Here is a 22,809-nt window from a genome sequence, read left to right as displayed (position 1 = left end):
CTGTGTGCCCTGGCCAGGAATCGAACCCGGGACTCCTACACGCCAGGCCGACGCTCTACCACTGAGCCAACCAGCCAGGGAAATTCCCTTTATTTTTAAACATTGTCCTTTTGCACTTTTCTTATTGATTAAAGTTGGTATATAGCTTATATTTTTTAAAATACTTGACTATGTTGATCTTTCCTAGTCTAATTTACATAGATGATTTGTTTTTAAGGCATTAATTTCTACTTTAAATGCTATTTATTTTTTCCATTTTATTTATTTGTAATGCTTTTTTTATATTTTGAAAGGCATGTTTAGTTAGCATTTTTTACCCTGTTGCTTAGCAGTTAAAATGTTTAGTTCATTATTCTCTGAGTACAGTTTGAGCATTCATCATTGGTATTTTAGGGTGTATTAGTGTTTCAGTATTTATTAAACATGCTGTGATATTGATTCCCTATTTACTAAAAACTTATTTAGTGAAAGTTTAAATTTTAAGTACTTTGGTTTTATTTTAGATTTTCCTGCTGATTTCTAGTTTCTTATTGTTGTCAGAGAACATGGTCTGTGCCATTTGTTTGCAGTATTTAATGAAGATTTTTCTGTGGTTCACTGTATGATTTTCTTAAATGGCCCATAGTTTATTAAAAGGGTTTATTTTTACATTATTTTTTCTTTAAGACTTACTAGTAATATCTGACATCTAGAAGATATTTAATATCTTTATTTTAAAAATCAGAGGTAAAAAGAAAAGAGTTAAATTTTTTAAAAATGAAACTCTACAGAGATTGAAAACCTTCAATATATACTCTCCCAAGAGGCCGCTGTCCTAAGTCAGGAACAACTATTCTTACAGAATAGAAGCGCCTTGAGCATTCGCACTCCTGATTCTCTGTGATCCCTCAGCCTGACACGTGTCCCTGGCACGCGCTGCTGTGTCTGCAGCTGGGTGCTGGCTGTTAGGGGGATGGCTGGTCCCAGCGCAGTAGCAGCGTGTCAGTAACTGAGCTCATAGGATCTGGCACAGGGAGCTTTGCTCACATGGCTGCAAGAATGGAGGCCTCCCTGTCTTTTCTGCCAGAATTACGTTTCTTCCTCTCAGGTCAAAGAAAAACTTTTGGGGAGAAAGAGGAAATGTGAGGGAACTGGCAGAGTCCACCTGCCCCAGTGACTGCAGGGGCTCCTTCATTTGGCTCTGAATGGGGAGATGAATAAGCAGTCCTCTGAGCTCAGTCCTCAGACTGCTTCTGAGCACTTCTGGTTTAAGTAGTGACTTTTCTTATGGCCACATCCTTTTCCCCTTAAATAGTGTACTGGATAAAAATCTCACCAACCCTTTGGAAATTTCTGAACCATCTTATGGGTGTAAGGGTCTAATTTACATAAAACATTTGCAAGATTTATTTTGAAAGGATTGAATGACTGAAACATTGAGTTTCCCACTGAATATACAAATTGGGTTGGAAGAGGTCATACAGATCACATAGCAATTTCATAGATGATGGGTACTTTGTCAAGGCAGTATAGAAGACATGAAGTTAAGCCACATTAACCCAGGTAACTTTACTACTGGAGTTGTCAGAGTCCTTGACATGCATGTGAACCTCCAAACAGGGGGAGAGATGCAGACTTACTGCCTATCAGCCTCCCACCCTTTCCCTGGGTCATGTGACAACGTCTCTCTGGATGCCTGTCACAGTTGCAATCCTCTCCCATGTTCTGTGTGACATTTTAGGGAAAATAGATGCGCTCTTCATTTCATTTTATAGGGGAGAAAATTAAGCTTTAGGGAAATTAAATAATTTATCACAGCTAATTAAAAAGCAATGGGTATTAGATCCCAGGTGAGGGGACTCTCAGGACAGTGGTTTCCCCATTATCCTTCATTATTACCTCCCAGTATGAACAGTTCCCTCCTCAAAATAATCTTTACCAATGAGCAGTGATCTTTCCTTCCCTGTTAATACTATCAGTTCTTTTTGTAACGTCTCCATTGTGTGGTGTCTTTGTTTTAGATACAAAGTGGAGGTCTTTTGTTCTTGACTTAACATTTTAGGGCTGCTATTAGCTTGTTGGGTTTGGAACTAGAAAATCACAGAAATGTGAAATTTGCCTTTTCTTTTGCAGCGGCTTTAATTAGAGGAAATCGTAAAAACTGTGCCCAGTTTTCTGGCTCCCTTGACTGGCTGATCAGCCGACTGGAAAGACTGGAAGCATCTTCTGGTATGTTTCCCATTCATCTTGTGCTATCTAATCCCTGTTTTCTTCTGTTTATGTCCTTCACGACATTAAATAAATGAGGGTCAGTGCAGTATAAATGCTTTCCTTTTAGTATGTTAGATATTTTGCTTATTGATAAGAGTATTGGTATTTTTTTATTAATTTCTGAAAAACAATCTAATAGTGTCTTGTTCGTTTACATTTTAAAAAAATGAAGCCAAAGCCCCTCCTGCAAATTAGTGACTCCTGACATGCAAACCAAAGGATTAGTTACGAATTCCCATTGTCACCCAGTGTTCAAATGATTATTTAGAAAGATTTAGAAGAAATTAGTCTTCTAAATCAGACAGCATAGTGTTTTTATTTTAAAGGGATTTAGTAAATAATAAAGTCTGTGTCATAGTAGAACAGTCGGAGGCAATAAACCTGATATGTCTGCCTCTGACACACACTATTGTTGTTTGGTGTGGATACTAACAGGTGATTCCCATGTCGGCCTGAATGCTCTGGCACTAGAGATGTCCTCAGTGGCAGCCCACACTGAACCCATTGCTCCTCCTCTGTTTGTAGTATTTCATTTGTTGCCATTCTGTAGCACTGATGCCCTTATGTTATTTATTTTTCCTCTCAATCTTCTGTATTAGTAATGAACTTGAAGACAGGGGAATGATTTCATTCTTCTTTGTTTTCTCTGTACCTGTTATACCTTCTGGCAACTAGTAGATGCTTGTAAAATGTGTTGAGTGAATAAATGAATGTTTGAATTCACTTAAGCCAATGCCTGTCAATACAGAAATAATTTCATGACTTTTCCATGAGAGAGACCCATTCAGGGACAGGTGTTTTGGAATTGAATAAATAGAGAAATAGAAAAACAGATGGTTGTGGTGAAAGAAGGTTATTTTAAGTAACAGAATTAAGTTTCAAAGTCTTAAGAGAAATTTAAGTCACAATGAATTCTAAGATATTGCTAAATTGTTCAGTGGCAGGAATTGGGTAGAGAAGGATATTGTTAATTAAAAAAAGGTACAAGGATTATAAAACAAGGGTTTCCAGAGTATCACAACATGAGTGAGAGGAAATTTATTGAATGAGGAGAAAACTGAATAACTGCTCAGAAGAAATGATCAAATTAGTGGCAACATGGTTTTGGCTGCAGTTGCAAAAATGAATACATTCCTGGTCAAAGTGTGCAGAATTGTTGGCAAGCTCCAGCAGATATGATAGAGCATGCTAGTCCCTTCTCTGGCCCAGGAGAATCCGGAAGGAGAGAGGAACTGAGCTAATCAGTCAGCAGCTTCACTTACAAAAATGCTCAAAGGAAAGGAGAGGAGAGAAGAGAGAACAGAATCGAGCATGCTTACGCTTAGCCAAGTAGAGTCCTGTGTTAAAGGTCTTGGGTTTAGTGAGTTACAGGCACAATTCCACTGGATACAATCACTATTTGTTTTTATCTTTCCCCAATCCAGCTGTTGGTTGTGGGCACTTCTGCTTAAGACAGAATCCCTGTGCTCACTCAATAAGCACAGTGAGAGTCAAGAGAGGGAAGGACCTTTAGAGGGTGCTCAGCTTAACATTCTGACTTTGGTGGGAAGAAAATTGAGGCTCAGGACATATAAATGACTGATTTGAGATGCTAGAACTTGTTGTTATGGCCAAGAGAAAAATCCCAGGTTCCTTACAGCAGGCTTGAAATCTGTTCACTGTACCTTATAGGCTCCTACATGTTAAGTAAAATATTTTTCACTATTTTTCTCTACTGTAGTTACTACATTTATGCTTTTTAACTGCTTTTTCCCCCCAGAGGCAATAGGATATTGCTTAATTTTTAAGGACAGTGATAATAAAGATATGCACGTATACGCATACATGTATAAAAGATATTTATATATTATGTGTATATTCTACACATGCACATACACATTTATTTTCATGGGACTGCTGCTCTGTGTCCATCTCAGTGTGTCCGTCTCTGGCTGTGCTCCAGTCTCTATACGTCTTAGTGCACAGCAGAGCCAGCGGCTCAGTTAACTCCTTCAGAAAAGGTCATTCAGTGGGCAAAAATCAAAATACATCTGTGCAAACTTAAATAGAAATCTGATGATGACTTGGAAAAAGTTAGCAAAAAGATGTGGTAATGCAACAGCTTACCTTAGACTGGGTTCCACCAGGAGTGGGGCTTGAGGGCAGAATTGAGGGCAGTGGGACAAATGTAGATATGAGACGGGTAGAGCTGGGGCCGGATGGGGTGCTGGCAAACGTGTGAGAGCTCAGAAAACTCGAGTGTTTTCCTTGGGGATTTCTAGGAACCACAGAAAATGTGCCTTAGATTCAGCCCACCTCAGGGCCGAGAGACTCGGGTGTCTGTCCCCACCCTGTCTCTGCCAGTGCTGGGCTGTTCCAGGGGCTGCTCCGGGAGCCACTGTGGTGAGGACCAATCCTAAGCCATGTGTGTAGTTGCCATGGTGGGACAACAGGCAGTGCCCTGCAGGAGGAGGACTGAGTGGAGCCTGGCCCTGGCGGTGTCTCCTCCCCACTGTTCCTCTTGTTAGTGACAGAGAGGTTCAGAAAGGGCATTGGGACAGTTTTTTCACACTTCTTGTGTCAGGTCATTTCCTGAGGTTGACCAGTATCCCTCGTGTTTACAGCGTTAGTAAAGGGTCTGACTGGCTTGTAGGAGCAGCCGCTATGAACTTGAAGGATACAGGTAAGTTAGACATTGTCCCAGGCGTTATGTGTGACTGTCTCTTGGTTTTCCAGTCACATTTAACTGGAAAGACAAAAGGTTTGTATGAACAAGTACAGTTGATGAAGTTCATGGACTTCTTAAGTCTGGGTGTTTTCTTGCTGTGCCCAAGTAGCATTTCAGGGGTTAGCTGACTAACAGCTGATCAGGAGGCTGAAGACTGTCTGAGACTTGTCTGGGGAAGTGTATGCATTCCTCAGCATTTTCAGAGATGAAGGTGCCCCCTCATCAGGATGCCTGCTGAGTCCTCCTACATTCAGTCAGTGCCATGAGTGATGTTTCCCCTGAACAGCAGCAGAATAAGGAGTGTTGGAGTGGTCTTGAACTGCCAGAACTTTGCGCTCACATATAATATCGCTATTGGTACCTGGAAGTGGTTTGTTTCCAAACATGTCCAGCTGATCCTGACAGAGCACAAACTCATAATTTTCCAAATAGAAAAACTTGTAGCCGTGGAAAAACATGTCCTAGAAGCCTGTGTGCAGGAGGCCCCTCCTCTGTATTGACTTCATGTGAGCTGTGGAGTTGGAAAGAGCACGAGCTCTCAGGCCCAAAGGGAACCCACTGCTAGTGATGCGGAAAGTGCAGCAGTCTCTGAGTGACTTGCGGTCCACACAGCACTCGTGGTAACAGTTTCCCAGGAGATGCCCTTGGAGAAGGCAGCTTGGCTGTTGATTCAAAGCTTCTGATTTTGTGGAGAGTCAGTTGTGCCCAGGAGACTCTGAATCTGAACCTTAGGGGAAACACTGAACCGGAGTCTTGATGGCACTGGGGACTTTTAAAGAAATTCATTATGAGGGCTGCTGATGTCAGAACCTGTCTGACCCTGTTACCCCACACATGATCACCCACCACATGTGATCACCCACCACACTTGATCACCCACCACACATGATCACCCACCACACCCACAGTCCAGTAACTGGTGTTTAACAATAATCCTGGGTCATGTACATATGTTTGATGCTGATGGGTCAATTAAGAAGCCAGGGAAATGATACATTTTTCAAAGGTATCCACTCTAAAGCTTTGAAGTAATGTAACTAAAGATTACTGATTTAGTAGCTAGAGAAGACCCTTGTGAAAGTTACTTGTTGAATGGTGCTGGGAAAGGCAGCATAGACCTCAGTCCTCCCTCTCAGCAGAGCAGCCAGTTGTAGCTGGAGAGAAAAAGCGTACAGAGAACGGGGGTTTTGAATTTAGAGGACTTCCTGTATTTTGATATATTTTACTAGCAATGTGGAAAGTGGGAAAAGAAGTCCTCCAAAATGCAACCCAAAGAAATAGAACGTTCCTTTCTGAATGAAAAAGTTGCTGGGTTATCTGAAATCTTTATTCTTTTCAGAATATTTTTCTAAAAACCTGTTGTATGGGATAGTAGCAAATTACATTTCTAGAATACAGTTCTTAAAATGAAAAAAATTCAACTATCTCATATTTGAGAAAAAACATTTAGTTTTTTGTGACATAGCTGATTAATTTTATAATCGTTTTTCATACTTGCTCTTTTAACCACTTCACACATTTCTAGCATGAAGCCTAACAGACTGATGTAATTTCTCTTGCATTTACCAACCTAAGTAATTTTAATAACTAACCTTGATTTTATTTCTTCATGCCAATCAGTATTTTTCCTGAATTTTTGTCTGATCAGCCTTATTCATTCAGTGTTTCCCTATCTTCTCTTAATTTTTAATCTTGGTTTAAAAAGAAACAAATTGGTAATGTTTCCCTATCGGTCCTTTTTTGCTTCATTTCACTTTTATTTTGTATTCTTTTTTCATAATTTCAAAATAACAATAATATCAGAGGTTAGGCAGTACGGACAGGGCCCAGGCTCTTTTCTGAGTACGTTACATATAGTCCTCCTCACGGCAGCCCCAGGCCTGGTAAACAGCATCTCTGTCTTAGAAATGGGGACAGTGGGGCACATGGAGGTTAGGAACTTGCCTGAGATCTGCCAGGAATCAGCCCCATCCGCATGAGCTTGTGCCCCTGCTTGTAACCTCTGCCTGAAGCAGCCGTGCTGCGTCGCTGCGACCCGTCATGGCAGTGTCTGTGCCCCTTTTGTGTCCTGTGTTCCCACGTTCTTTCTCAGTCATTTCCCAGTGTCTCTTACCCAGTCTTTTTATTTGTTTGCCACTTTGTTTAGATCTAATTACTCAGACCTAAATATAAATTTTATTTCCATTTGCTTTCACTGAGCCTTGGGGATATTAATAATGAGGTCAGACCAAAAAGTTACATGAATTTTAACCCCCAGGTAGGGGTGGAAATAAAAGTAACCTGTGTTTTAAGGAATTTGGAATTCTTGGTTTCTCTGGTTTGACTGTTGCTGACACTGCAGTGACACTGCAGTTCTGTGTTTCTTTCACTAGAGGGCAGTGAAAGTCATGCTGAGCAGCACCCAGGGTGCCACTTCCTGTTTGCTCCTCTCCAGCTTAGACTGAGGTGGGTGCTACAAGCTCGACGAGAAGGGTGCTACAAGCTCGACAGAGCCTCATCGCACTGCTGGCCCTGATGCATAAAAACAGGGCCTGGTTGGTGCAGAGCAAATATGTATAATTCACATTTAAGTAAAAGAATAAATTAGTTATTCTTTTAGGAGCAGGTGGTGGGAACCGAGGCTGTTAAGGTTAACCCCTCTAGTGAGGGACTGATACACCATGATGCCAGGAATGGAGGTTTGGGAATCTATTAAAAATTTTACTCAGGGACCTGACGTCGATTAGTTGTATATTTTAGAGTAATAACTGTCCAGAGTCTGGGGGGTTGGTTTGAAAGGGAGGAGAGAGTAGAGTCAGGTAAGTAACAGGAGGTTAGTCAATGAAATGAATTTAGCAGATAAATTAGGACACAGAATTAAGGAAGTCCAGTGATGAGATTGGTGAAAACCAGAATGTAGAAGAAGGTTAAGCAAGGCTTTTAGCATGAAGGTATGGATGGATGATGGACCAGTGAAGCAGTTTTACATGTGTATTTACAAAACATTGTAATGTGTTGAGTTTTGGAAAAGTGTGTTGAAGGCACTTGTAGACTCGGTGAAATCCTAAAGACAGGATGTGGCATTTAAAACCAACCTGGAAATGTCAGCCTTAGTCCCTGTTGCTCCTCTTCACTGAGATGTAGCATGAATGTTAACTGGCCAGGCCCTTGGGAGCAACCCTGGTTTACTACTGTACACTACTATTCAGCCCTGACACCCATCCTTTATAGTGTTAGGTATGTGCTCTATGGGAAGGGGTAGGTATGTTTATGTTTATGTGAAATTTAAGAAATGAAAATAAGTTTCTGTAACTTAGACGAAGTGTAAGAGGTAAGATCAGGCTTATATAGAATTGTCCCTAGATTGAAAGTTGATTGTACACTGTGTACAGGGAATGCAGGCAATGGTATTATTGCTCATTTGCTGTCAGGAACACTGAGGAGTGACCAGGTGGCATGAACTGATTAAGTATTGTGATTTAATGCATAATAAAATGGAAATAAACATTGCATCTTGTTTTGTTACAGTTCTAAAATTTTTTTTCAAGTTAAAAAATTTATTTTCAGAGATTGAAGCAAAATAATATATATATTTTTTATTTTTCCGAAGTAAGAAGCAAGGGGGAAGCAGACAGACTCCCACAAGTGCCTGACCGGGATCCACCCGGTATGCCCACCAGGGGGCAATGCTCGGCTCCTCTGGGGTGTTGCTCCGCCGCCATTGGAGCCATCCTCAGCACCCGGGTCAACTTTGCTCCAGTGGAGCCTTGGCTGCGGGAGGGGAAGAGAGAGAGAGAAAGGAGATGGGGAAGGGTGGAGAAGCAGATGGGCGCTTCTCCTGTGTGCTCTGGCTGGGAATCAAACCTGGGACTTCCACACACTGGGCCGACGCTCTACTGCTGAGCCAACCGACCAGGGCTGCAAAATAATCTTTTAATTATTTGAATTTTCTTGTTATCTTTATGTTTTCATTCTCATTTCTTTTTAAATTGAGATATAATTGACATTTAATATTGTATAAATATGTGTATGTGTATATGTATGAATCTATCTGTTCTTCTTTTCCAAATGAGAGGAGGGGAGATAGATTCCTGCATGTGCCCCAACTGGGATCCGCCTGGCAACCCTCATCTGGGGCCAATACTCTGCCCATCTGGGACCATGCTCGCAATGGAGCTATTTTTAGCATCTGAGGTGGGGGCTCCATGGAGCCATCCTCACAGATCCATCCTCACCACCTGGGGTTGATGCACTTTGACCAATTGAGCCATGGCTGTGCGAGGAGAGGAGAGAGAGCTGGAGATAAGGGGGAGGGGAGTGGTAGAGAAGCATATGGTTGCTTCTCCTGTGTGCTCGAATCGGAAATTGAATCCAGGACAGCTACATGCCAGGCTGACATTCTACAACCGAGCCAACCAGCTAGATCCTAAATTATATTTAACATCAGGTTTCCAATATGATTTGCTACTTGTATCTACTGTGGAATGATCACTGCCTGAATCCAGTGTGAACCTCCCTGGGCTTGACTCCTGCATTACACCTCCATTCACGACCTCACTCAGCCCTGTAATGGCCTTTCCCATCTGGAAAAGGGTCCTGAACCTGTTCTCCCGGGCCCCACCTGGATCTATTCCTTTCACCTGTTCCCAGCTGGGCCACCTGTTGGCTGGTCTGAACCCTGGATCTTTGCCTTTTCTCACTAGACTGACTTTTCCTCATGACCCTGTGCTTTCATCGTCTTTGGTTATCAGTCCCTCCAAACACCACCTGTCCCCTACCAGAGTGCCATGTGACCCACACACTGAGCACCTAATAATCATACAGGGTAGGGCAAAGGAAGGTTCACTTGTTCGTATGGAAAGTAATACAATAATTAATAAATAATAATACAAGGTAAACTTCGTGTTTCACGTACTCACAATGGTGACCCTACTTCTGCCCACTCTGTTGACATGAAATAAGGAAGAGAGAGAAGGGAGGATGCTGACCGCTGTGGACAGAGTTAATCTGGTTTTCTCTTTCTTTTTTTATCTTTAGGTATTCTTGAAGTGTTGCACTGTGTGTTAGTGGAAAGTCCGGAAGCTCTAAATATTATCAAAGAAGGGCATATTAAGTCCATTATTTCACTTTTAGACAAGCACGGAAGAAATCACAAGGTACGAAACCCTCTGAATGCCCCTCTTATTGCCATGAATGAATTCTGGAATAATTTTAAATACATTTGAAGTAAGATGATTTTTACAAGGGGTGTCAAATGTTTCATGAGAGCTTTTCCTCTTCGTTATAATCAGGTATTACTGGTTAGTGTTTATGCTCTTTGTTAATGGGAGAAAAGCCAGTCTTGATTTGTGTGTGAAAGATGGTTGTTACATAAGTGGCTGTGCACTGTTATGTTGAAACGACTATATTGGAGGAAACTGGAGGAAACGTGTTTGCGTTCATGCCAAGTGCTGCTGGTTTGTATTTGAGAAGGGATTTGGGGTGAGCTGACAATGATTTCTCTTCTCAGGTTCTGGATGTCCTGTGCTCTCTCTGTGTTTGCCATGGCGTGGCAGTCCGTTCCAACCAGCATCTCATCTGTGACAATCTCCTGCCAGGGAGGGATCTGTTACTGCAGACCCGCCTTGTGAACCACGTCAGCAGGTAGGTTCAGAGGGACTGTGTCACCAGGTTAGTGACCTGACCAAGGAACTCACCTGCTAGCTCTGTAGCTGAGACATTGGGTGGTCTGTTTGTTATTAGGGTTTTAAAAATCTATTTCCCTAGTTAATAGTATAAGAATTTTTTCTACTGATGAGATGATGTAATAAGAATAGATGAACCGAGCAGAATAGTCATTTGTCACAGACAGCCACACCACCTTTGTTTCACATAGTTGTGTGACTGCATTATCACTGACATTCAGGAGCAGAATGTGGTCACAGAGTTCTGTTTTATGTCCTATAATATAGCTAAAAACACAGCCCTTCAATACCAATTTTGAAGTGCTCACCGTGTATAATCAAAATATTGAATTAGAATGTCCAAAATGTAAGTTCCACAAGTCACTGATAAAATCATATTTTCAGGTAGAACTACCTTCCAAAGTACCAGACACTGGGTGCCGCCCACTGTGCTCAGTGCTTCACATGTGCTCTGTCCTGTCTGTGTATGTTCGAGGTACTGGTATCCACATTAGACAGATAAAATGGAAACTGTGCATGGAACTCAGGTCTGAGTTCATACCATGCTGCTTTCCTTATGCAAAATAATGTAAGTAGTAATAATAATAATACAGCTTATAGTTAACAAAATATTATCTGTGATATAGTAATAACTGTGATGCTCTGTATCGAGCTAGTATCTAGGGAATACTCACTACTTTTCTGTTACAAACAAAAATGTGGGGGTTTGGTGTTTATTTCTGTATTGTGTTTTTAAAACAGGATTGATTTAAGATGTCCTTCATGGCTTCATGGTTCTCTGTAGAATAAACTTGCTGTTAGTGAAGGGTGTTTCCTGAGACCTTCTCTCATCCCTGGTGTTAACGTAGGGTACAAGCCCCTTATGAAAGCTATTAAATTCAACCAACTGGAAATCTTCTGTTCACAGTGAGGCAATCAGTCACCTTGTTCCTTCACTAGCAGCATGACCTGCTTCAGCCTCATACCCCATGTGACACAAAGCTTAGTTTAGGAAGATGTCTCCATGTCCTGGATTAGTAACAACTCTACTAATTCTAAGGGCCGACTGTATTGAGTGTCTTACCTTAAACATGGTTCATGAAATAAAATATGCTTAAAGAGGAACTGAGAAAAAGATAATGTTAGCCCCTTGCATGCATTGGCAGGGAATCCAGGAAGAACGCCATTCTCTGAGTGTGAACTGTGAGGCTGGCCGTGACTCTGTCCTTCTTCCATGATTATCTAGGAAGTTCATTACACCTAAGGAAAAGAGCATTTAATATAGTAGAAGACCAGGACCAAGGTTCAAATTAGTGAGATGTAAATTTCATCAGTGACAAGTTTGTTCAGAGTCTCTCAGGTGCATTTCTATCTCTTTAAAGCATGAGACCCAATATCTTTCTGGGTGTCAGTGAAGGATCTGCTCAGTACAAGAAATGGTACTATGAACTGATGGTGGACCACACAGAGCACTTTGTGACTGCTGAGGCGACTCACCTGCGTGTGGGCTGGGCATCCACAGAAGGGTACTCCCCCTACCCCGGAGGGGGTGAGGAGTGGGGCGGGAATGGCGTTGGAGATGACCTCTTTTCCTATGGATTTGATGGCCTGCATCTCTGGGCAGGTAAGGACTGTGGTTTTTTTTTTTCCAGTGTTTTTGGAAGGAAATCTTTACTTTTGTGTACATTTCTTAAAGCTATTGATGTGGCTTATATTGGATACATTTATTATTCAGAACTTTAACATGGAAATGATGAATGAGTGTTGAGTAAAAAGCAAAATTTCACTAGGGGAAAAATAAAACATAATTATAGTACATTTTCAAAAGACCGTATTGCTTACAAACAATATATAGTCATTTCCCCCTAATATGCCAGGGAATATGTCCCATGGTCCCCAGTGGATGCCTAAAAGTGTGGATAGTACTGAGTTGTGAATCCCTAGATATATACTATATTTTTTCCTTTAAAAACAAGGCTTTTCACTTAAAGGAAGCACTTTATGCCTTCTCTGACAGATCAGCACTGCCAGATAACTACTCTTCACTTTGGGGCCATGATTAAGTAAATAAGGGTGATTGGACACAACTCTGTGATGTAGCCACAGTCGTCATGGAGATGGCTAAGTGGCTAATGGTGGGGGGTGTGGAGACGCTGGACAATGCAATAATTCTTGTCCTGCATAGGAAGAGTGGGATGGCTGGAGACTTGATCACAGTACTCAGAGTAGAGTAGCACACATAGAACTTGTGATTGTTTATTTCTGGAATTTTCCATGTATTATTTTCAGACCTTGGTTGACCCTTTTAAACTAAAACTGTAGAAACTGAAATTTTGGATAAGGGTGGGACTTCTGTATTTAAAAAGTGGCATTTTTAGTGCTTGCTTTGGCAGCACATACACCAAAAAAGTGGCATTCTCATTCATGAATCAACTACAAAAAACATATTTGTTTTCTTCTTACTTTAATTGGTATGTGCAAAACTTTAGTTTCCCACATAGAACAAAACCAAACACAATCCCTGGAACATAACTGGAAAAAATAGACCAAGTTCCACCTCCTGGTAGATAATTTAATGTCAGGAATTTGTGATGTATAGCCTGTATTGTGAGGAATCAGTTTGTAGTCATATGACACTTTCTTTCAGAAATGTCGAACTGTTTAAAAATAAATGTGTACAGTGTAGTTAATTTCAGCAGCTGCCAGCTCTCAGCTTTGATGGCTGAATAGATATTAAAACGGAGTGATGTGTGTGTGTGTGTGTGTATAAATAATACCATTTTCTCTGATTTATGAAAAGGTGTATTTTGGTTGGTGCCATGTGAAAGTTTAGCTCTTGATTACATAGGTGTTTCTTAGGTATTTATTAGACTTCAGCAGGATCCACCAGATATAGGCTTATATTCATAAATAGGCTTATATTCATGAAGCTGCCTTTAGAGTATAGTTCTCATATTACTCATTTAGCATATAGAAAATATAGAAAGTTACCTTACATCATAAAAAGTTGAACTTTGTCTCTTATGAGGTAGAAGTGATACTCATTTATTTATTAGTGCTGTATCGGTCCAAGAGCTTAGGAAAAATTTTTTAAAAATTAAACTAAATTAAACCCAAGAGTTTATGGTAACGAGTTTATAAATAAAAGTACAGTATTCCATGTAGTTGTATCTAACAATGGTCTTTATGAATGTTTTCTGTACTCAGGGCCAGCAGCTCAGTAGTCTGGAGGGTGGAAGCTGTGTTTGGATAGCTCATCTCCCAACTGGCCTGTCTTATGCTCTGTGTGCTGTGCTGGTCAGACTGTGGTCACAAAGCCTGTTCCCTGCATATAATTTTTCTATAACCAAATGAAGGCAAAAGACAGTAACTTCAGAAGACCAAGCAAGCATAAAATAGAGTTAATGTCGTTTGGTTACAATTTACTGCATAAACACAGCTGCTGGCAGTGAGTGTAGGGCCAGTTTAGTTTTTTAAATGTTCTTTTTATAATAGGCATTAACTTTCTCCTGCTCTACCCTCTAGTATTGCTCTATAGGAAATGGTGACTCAGGTGAATGAAAGCAACAGGTGAACTTGTTCTGTCATTACAGAGATTTAGGGGGTCAGGAAATTACTCTGATAAGACAATGCTAAATTGTTTCTAATTAACCACATAATGCCACTTCACCATTTAAATTTTTTGCATTAAGTTGAAGCTTTTTCTTTCAACACAGGAAGGACCCAGTGCATTCAGAATTAGACTTTATGTGCTATGCCTTTCATTGCACAGTATCTGTTAAATAGAACAATAAGAACCAAAATAAAATCAGTGAAGCTGTGAACATATCACAGAAAGGACTGGAAGTTGTGGAATTTCAAGAGAAAATGATCTTGAAACTTTATGTCAAAAGAAAATGACTTTTTTTTAAATGACAGGAAAATGTGCACTTTGTCAGGTCTGTAGCTGAGTGTGTTTGCAAGCCCCTGGGGAGTTTGCATGCTTTGCCCATTTCAGATCCCTAAATGATTAAGACAAGTCTGAATTAATCGGCTTCTGACTGACTCACAAAGATGGAATTTTTAGTAATTCAGATAATCTTCTTGGGGTCATGCTCCTTCTCCCTTATTTTTAATTGTTGAAACAACTTAAAGTAACAAATACCTGTGATTTCTGGTCTAGAGCACATTCTTTGTCACTTACTTTTTTGTACCTAGGAAATAGACATGGAACAGGGTTTGGCTCGTTGGCACACTTGTGAGCTGGGTCTTCAGTTCTTTCCAGCCTCGGCTTTGCACTGTGTTGCCACGCTCCTCTTCTTCCAATGCAGAATTGGACTTAGAGCTTCCATATCCCACATGTGGCTAAAAGCCAACAGTGTGAAAAACCTTGGTGCTTTTGGAGAGTTTAAGTATAGTGTTATGGACGAACGTCATCAGACGGTACAGTCTTTTTAAAAAGGACTGACATGAAATGCTGGTTGTGTCTGACACTATAGGTTCTGCAAACCATTAATTCAGTCACCACAGCTCTGCAAGGAGTAGAAGAAAACAAGGTTTAGAGTGGTTATTTGCTGATGGTCACACAAGCAGTAGGTGGTAAAGCAGCTGTTTGAATTCCAGTCTTTCTCTGGAGATTTTCCTCCAGCACCATTATATTATTAGCTCAAAGATGATTTCTGCATCAGATGTCATCTGTCCACATGCAGGAATGTCTGTGTATCAGAAGGTTCATTTTGTAACAGAGCATGGCTTCTGGGGGAAAAAAAGCAACATTTGTTTTTATCAAAAATTTGAGGTGTAATATTATGTACATTCCAGCTTTATATTATTCTAGTCTTGTCGCTACTCGTTCAGACCGCTGACTTTGCTTTTGAAGATGATTCTCTGAGACAAACACATTTCCTTCCTTCATGTTTCCCACAGGCTGTATAGCTAGTACCGTGAGCTCACCAAACCAGCACCTGTTGAGAACCGATGATGTCATCAGTTGCTGTTTAGATCTGAGTGCCCCAAGCATCTCATTCCGAATTAATGGACAACCTGTTCAAGGGATGTTTGAGAATTTCAACATTGATGGCCTCTTCTTTCCTGTTGTTAGTTTCTCTGCAGGAATAAAGTTAGTGTTTCTATGTGTTTGGTCTATTTCCCATCTTGCTATACTTCCTCAGGACACTGTACTGCCATCACCCTGCTGCCCTAACCTACTCTGTCACACAGGGCATCTGTTCCCAGGGCATCTGCCCAGTCCTAACAGGAAGGGGCAGGATGTACTCCAGAGGGGATCAGTGCAGGCTGGGGGCTTTGTCCACACATCCATCCATGTATCCTCTCAAACCAGTGCCCTGAAATAATTTAAGGCCATTTATGTTCACTTTGTTATTTAATAAGGGAAAATGAACAAATTGTGTAAAAAATACCACTTATTTCCTTCTATTTAGTTCCATTAATTTTCTTCATCCTTTCAGCATTTTTCCACACCCTGCTCCGAAGCCCTTCATTTCTACGGAAACTAAATTTGCTGTTTTTGATCAAGGCAGCTCCTGCCATTGAGCCGCACCTGTAACACCTGTCAATTGTCTGCCTGTGGTCAGCTGACTCAATGTTTTTATCTAACCCTTTGGTTTTTGGCTACTACCAGAGGGAAGGAGAAATTAAAATGATAACTCTCTCAAGTTCTACAAAGAGAACTTTAATAGACAAGGGTCTGCTGTGATAAGGAGCCTCAGTCATCCATTAATATACATTGGTACCTGCTTCACAGGAGGGACTCACTGCTGCAACCGTCCATTTAGTATGGTTCTTTCTGTTGCCTTTCCCCTCAGAGGACTAATTCCCAGTTACAGAAGCACCACATTGAAAGAACAGAGGGATCATGAAATATTAGCTATCTATTTACCAGTGATCTTTTTTTGCATGTTTATATAAATTATATTTCTTTCTGTAAGCTTCTGGTATGTATTCAAGTTTTTGCTTTTCCTCATTTTTTATTTTTTGCTTTTTATTTTGTTAATTTTACTTATTTATTTATTTATTTTTGGCTTGGAACTGAAACACAAATTACAAAGAATTACAAAGAAGATGAAAATTGGTATTTATTTTTATAAGCTCAATAAATTGGTAGCATTTAGCAGTGTATGAAAAAGAGTTGTTTGGTGGTCCTCAGATTAAATTATTTCAATGAAATGAGTATGATATAGAAAAGATTTTAGGAAGTTTTTATGTTGTTTTTGAATAAGAATAAGAAACAAGGTTACCTATTTTCTTAGCAAATGGAAATATCGTTTGAGTTTCTTTAAAATTTTTCTGGGAAATTGGACAACTGGAAGTGACATCATCTAGCCCTGTAATATATAGAGTATAGCTATTTCCATCATATCTGCTCTTTCTTTATTGATTACTTGGGCACCTTGAGACATTAAATGACCAACTCCTGTGGACAGGTATTTTATTCACCTGGGAATAGATGCCTGTGCATTTGTTATTTCTCCAGTGAGGGGTAAGTTTTTGCTCATCCATTAACATAATTCAGTCAGGTTTTCTCTTTCTCTGGTTGTGTCTTACCTTTCATGATTAGAGGCTCCTAGACTGTAAAGTGCCAACATTATGATGGCACTTAGAGAAAAAGATGTGGCTTCTGATCAAGTTAATTTCATACTTATAATTTATTCCTTGTGTTTTGTTGATCAGGAATCGTCTGTATTTCCAGAGATATGACTAACCCGGACATTTGTCTTTTTAGGGTGCGTTTTCTGCTCGGGGGGAGACATGGAGAGTTTAAATTCCTTCCCCCACCTGGCTATGCTCCTTGTTATGAAGCTGTTTTGCCAAAAGAAAAGTTGAAGGTGGAACATAGCCGAGAGTACAAGCAAGAGAGAACCTACACCCGGGACCTGCTGGGCCCCACAGTGCCCCTGACACAAGCCGCCTTCACACCTGTCCCTGTGGACAACAGCCAGGTACCCTGTTAGCCTAATGACTCCACCTGTCCTGTAGTCATTCGGATATTTCAAACTCTTGACTGCAACCCACAGGAATGTATTTTTTTTTCCAGAAATATAATACATATGTATGATTGAAACGAGTTTCATATAATAATGCCTAACTTTACCATGTCAACTTACCTATTTTCTATTTAATTTGTTTTATTTTTTATGAGTGGTCCTAAGTCACTATTGCTTTTATAACATAGCAGTGACGGTTCCCAGTCAGGGCACACAGGAGAAGTGACCATCTGCTTCTTCCTCCCGTCCTCTCCCCCTTTGCTCCCTCTTTCTCTCTCACAGCCAGTGGCTTGGTTGGTTTGAATGTGGCCCTGGGCACTGAGGATGGCTTAGTTGGTCCAAGTGTGTCAGCCTCAGGCACTGAGGATAGTTTGGTACTCACACATCAGCCCCAGACAGGGTTGGCAGGTAGATCCTGGTTGGGGTGCATATGGGAGTTTGCCTCAGCATCTCTCCTCCTTTCACCTAAAACAAAACAAAACAAAACAAAAACACAGCAATGGGTCATAGCCTTAGGTAACAATATTGACTTTAGAGAGGACTGCTTAGATAGGGTAGACTGGGGTTTTTATTTCTTCTCCCATCTAGAAACACTTACTCTTTTGAAGTAGCTTAACTGAGCTTTATCTTGGGTAGGGACTGAGATTGTGGGCCCTGGAGTCAGAATGCCTGGAATCAGGTGCCTGCCCTGAGACCCGAGGAAATTACCCATCTTGCTGACTGGGGAGGCCAAGAGTGTGTTTAATGAAGCTAGTCAATCGCAGATCAGCACAATACTTTGCAAATATTTTGTGTTTTATACATGTAAAAAAATCCTGACATTGATAATGAACTAAATATTTTTTTTTTTTATGGCGAAGTAACTTCAGAGGTGTTGGATAGATATTCAAAGTTCATTAGTGTTTGAAAATCAAAGGCATTGCTTCTAAAGTCTGAAGTAGAATTTATACCAGGCCTCAATGACTTCAGCTTTTTGGGATCCCTCAGTTAGCGACTTGAATCATACTTTTCTCTCTCTCCAGGCTGGCTTTTTATATTACATAGTAGAGCAACTCACAGTTGGTTCATAGCTAAATTCAGTCTGTATGGTCATTACTGCAAGGTGGCAGGCCACGGGCAGTGCTACCAAAGCTTAGCATAGTGAGCTTGAGTGGGGGGCTGGGGGGAGTTGACTGTGGGCAGGGATGAACAGCGAGTTCCAGGTAACACCCTGAGGATTTTCTGGGACCTAGGTGACCTGCAAAGCCCTGGGGAGGAGATGGTTTAGAGCTGCCTCCCCACATCCTGGGTAGTGTCTGCTGCTATTTGTTGAGGGATTAGTTGTGTGTGATACAACACCTTACCTTGAAAATCATTTTGTGTTCTTTATACAAAAGTCATTAAACTTTCTCTCTATAGTGGGAACATGTAACAGTTTTTCCCTTTGAGGATTGTTTGGAAACCACTAAAAATAACAGTTAAGAGAAAACATGAGTCACTGTGATCAGGTAGTTGCAGGCTCAGAGCAGTGAGTCGGTTCTGGGCGCCAAGTGGCCTTCATTCTGGTCGGTGGCTGTGGCAGGTGGGGGGAGAGCTCTTCGTGACACTTTTACATAATGCACGCTCTGGTGGGCAGCCACATCTGTCCACTAAGGTATCTTTCTTAATGGTAGTGTCCCACCAACACTGTTTTCTTTATTCCATACTTGGGTTCATGAATTAGAAACTTAAATCCCCACCCACCCCCAAAAAAGTCCCAAAATTTACCTAAAGAATGTTTGGATAGCTAGTTATACTTTTTTTTTTTTTTTTTTTTTTCCATTTTTCTGAAGCTGGTGCTCTGCCCCCCAGGGGGCGATGCTCTGCCCATCCTGGGCGTCGCCATATTGCGACCAGAGCCACTCTAGCGCCTGAGGCAGAGGCCACAGAGCCATGCCCAGCGCCCGGGCCATCTCTGCTCCAATGGAGCCTTGGCTGCGGGAGGGGAAGAGAGAGACAGAGAGGAAAGCGCGGCGGAGGGGTGGAGAAGCAAATGGGCGCTTCTCCTATGTGCCCTGGCCGGGAATCGAACCCGGGTCCTCCGCACGCTAGGCCGACGCTCTACCGCTGAGCCAACCGGCCAGGGCCTAGTTATACTTTTATAACTAGGTCATAATAGGCGGTTTAGAATCTAGTTATATGATTGCATTTTAATGGTATGAGACAGTCCAATTATAATGAGGACAGTTAGCGCTATTTCATTGTATTTTTTCTGATGTGTATTTTCTTTCTCTTTTTTTCAATTTTAGATCGTGTTGCCTCCCCACCTGGAGAGGATAAGAGAGAAACTGGCGGAGAATATCCATGAACTTTGGGTTATGAATAAAATTGAACTTGGCTGGCAGTATGGCCCGGTACATAGTTTTGAAATTTATTTTCAGATTTTCTTCATGCACCTTTCTGAGAACATAACTGTTTCTCATTCATCCTGCTGTGTGGTGATGTGAATTGATTGGACTGATTTTTTTTTTCTGCCCATCATTTTGGTGCAGTTTTTCTTTATGAGAGGGAGCGCTGTGATTGCAAGTTCACTGAAGGATGCTCAGTTGCCTCAACCGTTGAACAGTTATCCATCTTTAAGTTGAAAGGGACATTTCATTTATTTATTTATTTATTTATTTATTTATTTATTTACAAAGATAGAGAGAGTCAGAGAGAGGGATAGATAGGGACAGACAGACAGGATGAGAAGCATCAATCATCAGTTTTTTGTTGCGACACCTTAGTTGTTCATTGATTGCTTTCTCATATGTGCCTTGACTGTGGGCCTTCAGCAGAAGGAGTAAACCTCTGCTAGAGCCATTTGCTCAAGCCAGATGAGCCTACGCTCAAGCTGGCGACCTCGGGGTCTCGAACCTGGGTCCTTCTGCATCCCTGTCCGATGCTCTATCAACTGCGCCACCGCCTGGCAGGTGAAAGGGACATTTTTAAATCAGGGTTAACTAAGGTATTGCTTTCTAAGGTACTTAGATGTCAGTGAAGTTGGAAGTGAAAGCAGAACATGCTGGGAGGGTGGGCAGGATACAGGTCAAGGAGAAAGTACAATTAAAGCCAGTTTTAGAAGTTGGCTTAACAAGCAAGCATGTGGGTGTCAGGGCAAAGCACATATGGACAGCTTTGAGGAACTGGACTCAACCTTGAACTGTGCCTGCGAAGTCAGGGAGGCGGCTGTGTCGGGTGACTGCTCCCACCATGTGGTTGGGTGTCCCTGTGGTGTTTGACCCTGGAGACAGCTCTATGCCCATTTCCTGTCCTGTTCCAGGTGAGAGACGACAGTAAGAGGCAGCACCCGTGTCTGGTGGAGTTCTCCAAGCTGCCTGAGCAGGAGCGCAACTACAATTTACAGATGTCGTTGGAGACCCTTAAGTGAGTTTCTGAACTTCTCCCGCTTTCCAGTGGGCATCACCTGAGAGGTCACAGGGCTGCTGCATGTCACTGAGCTGTGAAGTTATTTTAATTCTGGTTAGAACTTTCCATAAAACACAGGTGGATTGGATCAGTATTGTTGGGAATTAGACTTTGACCCTGTTATGATATATCTTTATGCTCTCTGTATAAGCATTTTCTAAATAGTTTGGTGCAAGTGCTTATGGGTATTACAGAATATGAGGGTTCTGTGACACGATTGGGCCAGGGACCAGGTCAGTCATAAATTGTTACCAATTTGAGATAGCATAAGTAAGAACATTAAAAACAGTGTTTAGGAAGTTTTATATCAATTTAAGAGAGCTAGCTACTTTATATCTATTGAACCTAATAACATAAAATGTAGGCTTCTATTTCAAAATGAAGGCCTATCCATTTTGAAAGATTAAAGTTCTCTAACAATTTTATTGTATTTCATCAGAGAATGAGACCACGGTGGACAGGAAATGAAAGGAAAATTGGCCATGCATTATAGGTAGTTCAAGAAGCACTAATATCATATATTTAAGAGATACTGGGTTAAAGTAATTAAACCAGCTTTTACTTTTTGCTGATGGACTTTTTGGTACTGTGACTCTCTTGAATGGGATGGTATTCATTCATTTCCCAACCGTATTTAACTGTGGCACCCTTTCTTCAGGGAGTACCTCGGGACCATTGTCTGAGGAACACTTGGAGAAAAGCCACTGTGGGGTATTTGTCATCTGTCCTCATGATGTTTGCCACTGCCATTGCAGATGAAAGAATGAGGTGGCATAAAATAAAGGAAGGAAAATAATTTTAAATATTAATATAAAAAAGTTAAAAAGAATATTTGGACTATAACATTTCTTTAGTTCCTGTCCGTCCATAATGGCCTACAAAACTGTAATTGCTCACATTGGTCACTTGTCCCAATTCATACTTCTGTCACATGTGACAGTACTTTTGTCCTGTTTGTGTTTTTGTTTTGTTAACAGTAAGGAGTCACCATGTTGTAGCACTCTAGCCTAAGCTAACCATTGTTCCCCACCCGAAACTGTATAAAGACAAATGACAAACTAGAGAAAAATATTTGCAAGTCATGTCTCAGACATTTGAAAAGTACCTAAAATGCAGCAATGAAAACTACATTTAATAGAAAAGTGGACAAAAATATTTTCACAAAAAATGAAGTACAAATAGCTCTTAAATGTATGAAAAAGGCACTCAAATACACATATTGAGAAAAATTCAAATTACACTATAGTGAGGTCCCTTTTTAACTGATTAATTGACAAACATAAAGAAGTTTGATAAGTGTGTTCTGGAAGGGCGTGGAGGGAAATGCGATGTCATAAGTCATTATCATCTCTATTGACATTTGCCAGTACTGGTTAAACATTACAGTGCACAAGCCCTGTGAGTGATCCAGTAACTCTGCATTGAGGAATTTATCCTACAAAGGACACAGTGCATGTATTAAATATATGAGGCTATTCCTGGCAGCGTTGTTTGTAATAACAAAAAACTGTGGGGAGAGAGTTGGGTAAAAACATTATAACACATCAAGCTGATGGAACACTGCAAAGCTGTTGAAAAAATAAACCAGCTTTATATGAAAGGACAGTGTTAGAAAGTTATATTGTTAAGTCAAGATAGCAAATTACAGAGAACTGCCTCTTGCATATATCCATTGCATAAAGGAAAGAGTAACAGTGTGCACATGTGCATATACACACATCTCCCTTAGTATGTGCGCACACTCTAGCCAGACATTCAAGGATTGGTAGCAGTCAGTGCTTTTTTGGAGGAAAAAGGGCTG

General features: G+C 40.9%; 1 protein-coding gene across 1 annotated transcript in view; it reads left to right on the top strand.

Annotated features, from left to right (window-relative positions):
* Nucleotides 1–22,809, top strand: part of LOC136319452 (ryanodine receptor 2) — a gene marked incomplete at its 3' end in the record, with an annotated part of 236,616 nt that overhangs the window by 114,352 nt on the left and 99,455 nt on the right. Inside the window, exons 13-20 of the mRNA XM_066252709.1 lie at nt 2,113–2,208; nt 9,974–10,092; nt 10,446–10,579; nt 11,982–12,223; nt 15,505–15,697; nt 17,321–17,537; nt 19,850–19,954; nt 20,863–20,966. Of these exons, the coding sequence (XP_066108806.1) occupies nt 2,113–2,208; nt 9,974–10,092; nt 10,446–10,579; nt 11,982–12,223; nt 15,505–15,697; nt 17,321–17,537; nt 19,850–19,954; nt 20,863–20,966 (1,210 nt within the window). The remainder of the gene's footprint in view (nt 1–2,112; nt 2,209–9,973; nt 10,093–10,445; nt 10,580–11,981; nt 12,224–15,504; nt 15,698–17,320; nt 17,538–19,849; nt 19,955–20,862; nt 20,967–22,809) is intronic.

Source organism: Saccopteryx bilineata, chromosome 1 (genome assembly GCF_036850765.1).
Source record: "Saccopteryx bilineata isolate mSacBil1 chromosome 1, mSacBil1_pri_phased_curated, whole genome shotgun sequence".
Lineage (NCBI taxonomy): Eukaryota > Metazoa > Chordata > Mammalia > Chiroptera > Emballonuridae > Saccopteryx > Saccopteryx bilineata.
The sequence above is the reverse complement of the archived record's forward strand: the minus strand, read 5'-3'. Positions and strand labels throughout refer to the sequence as shown.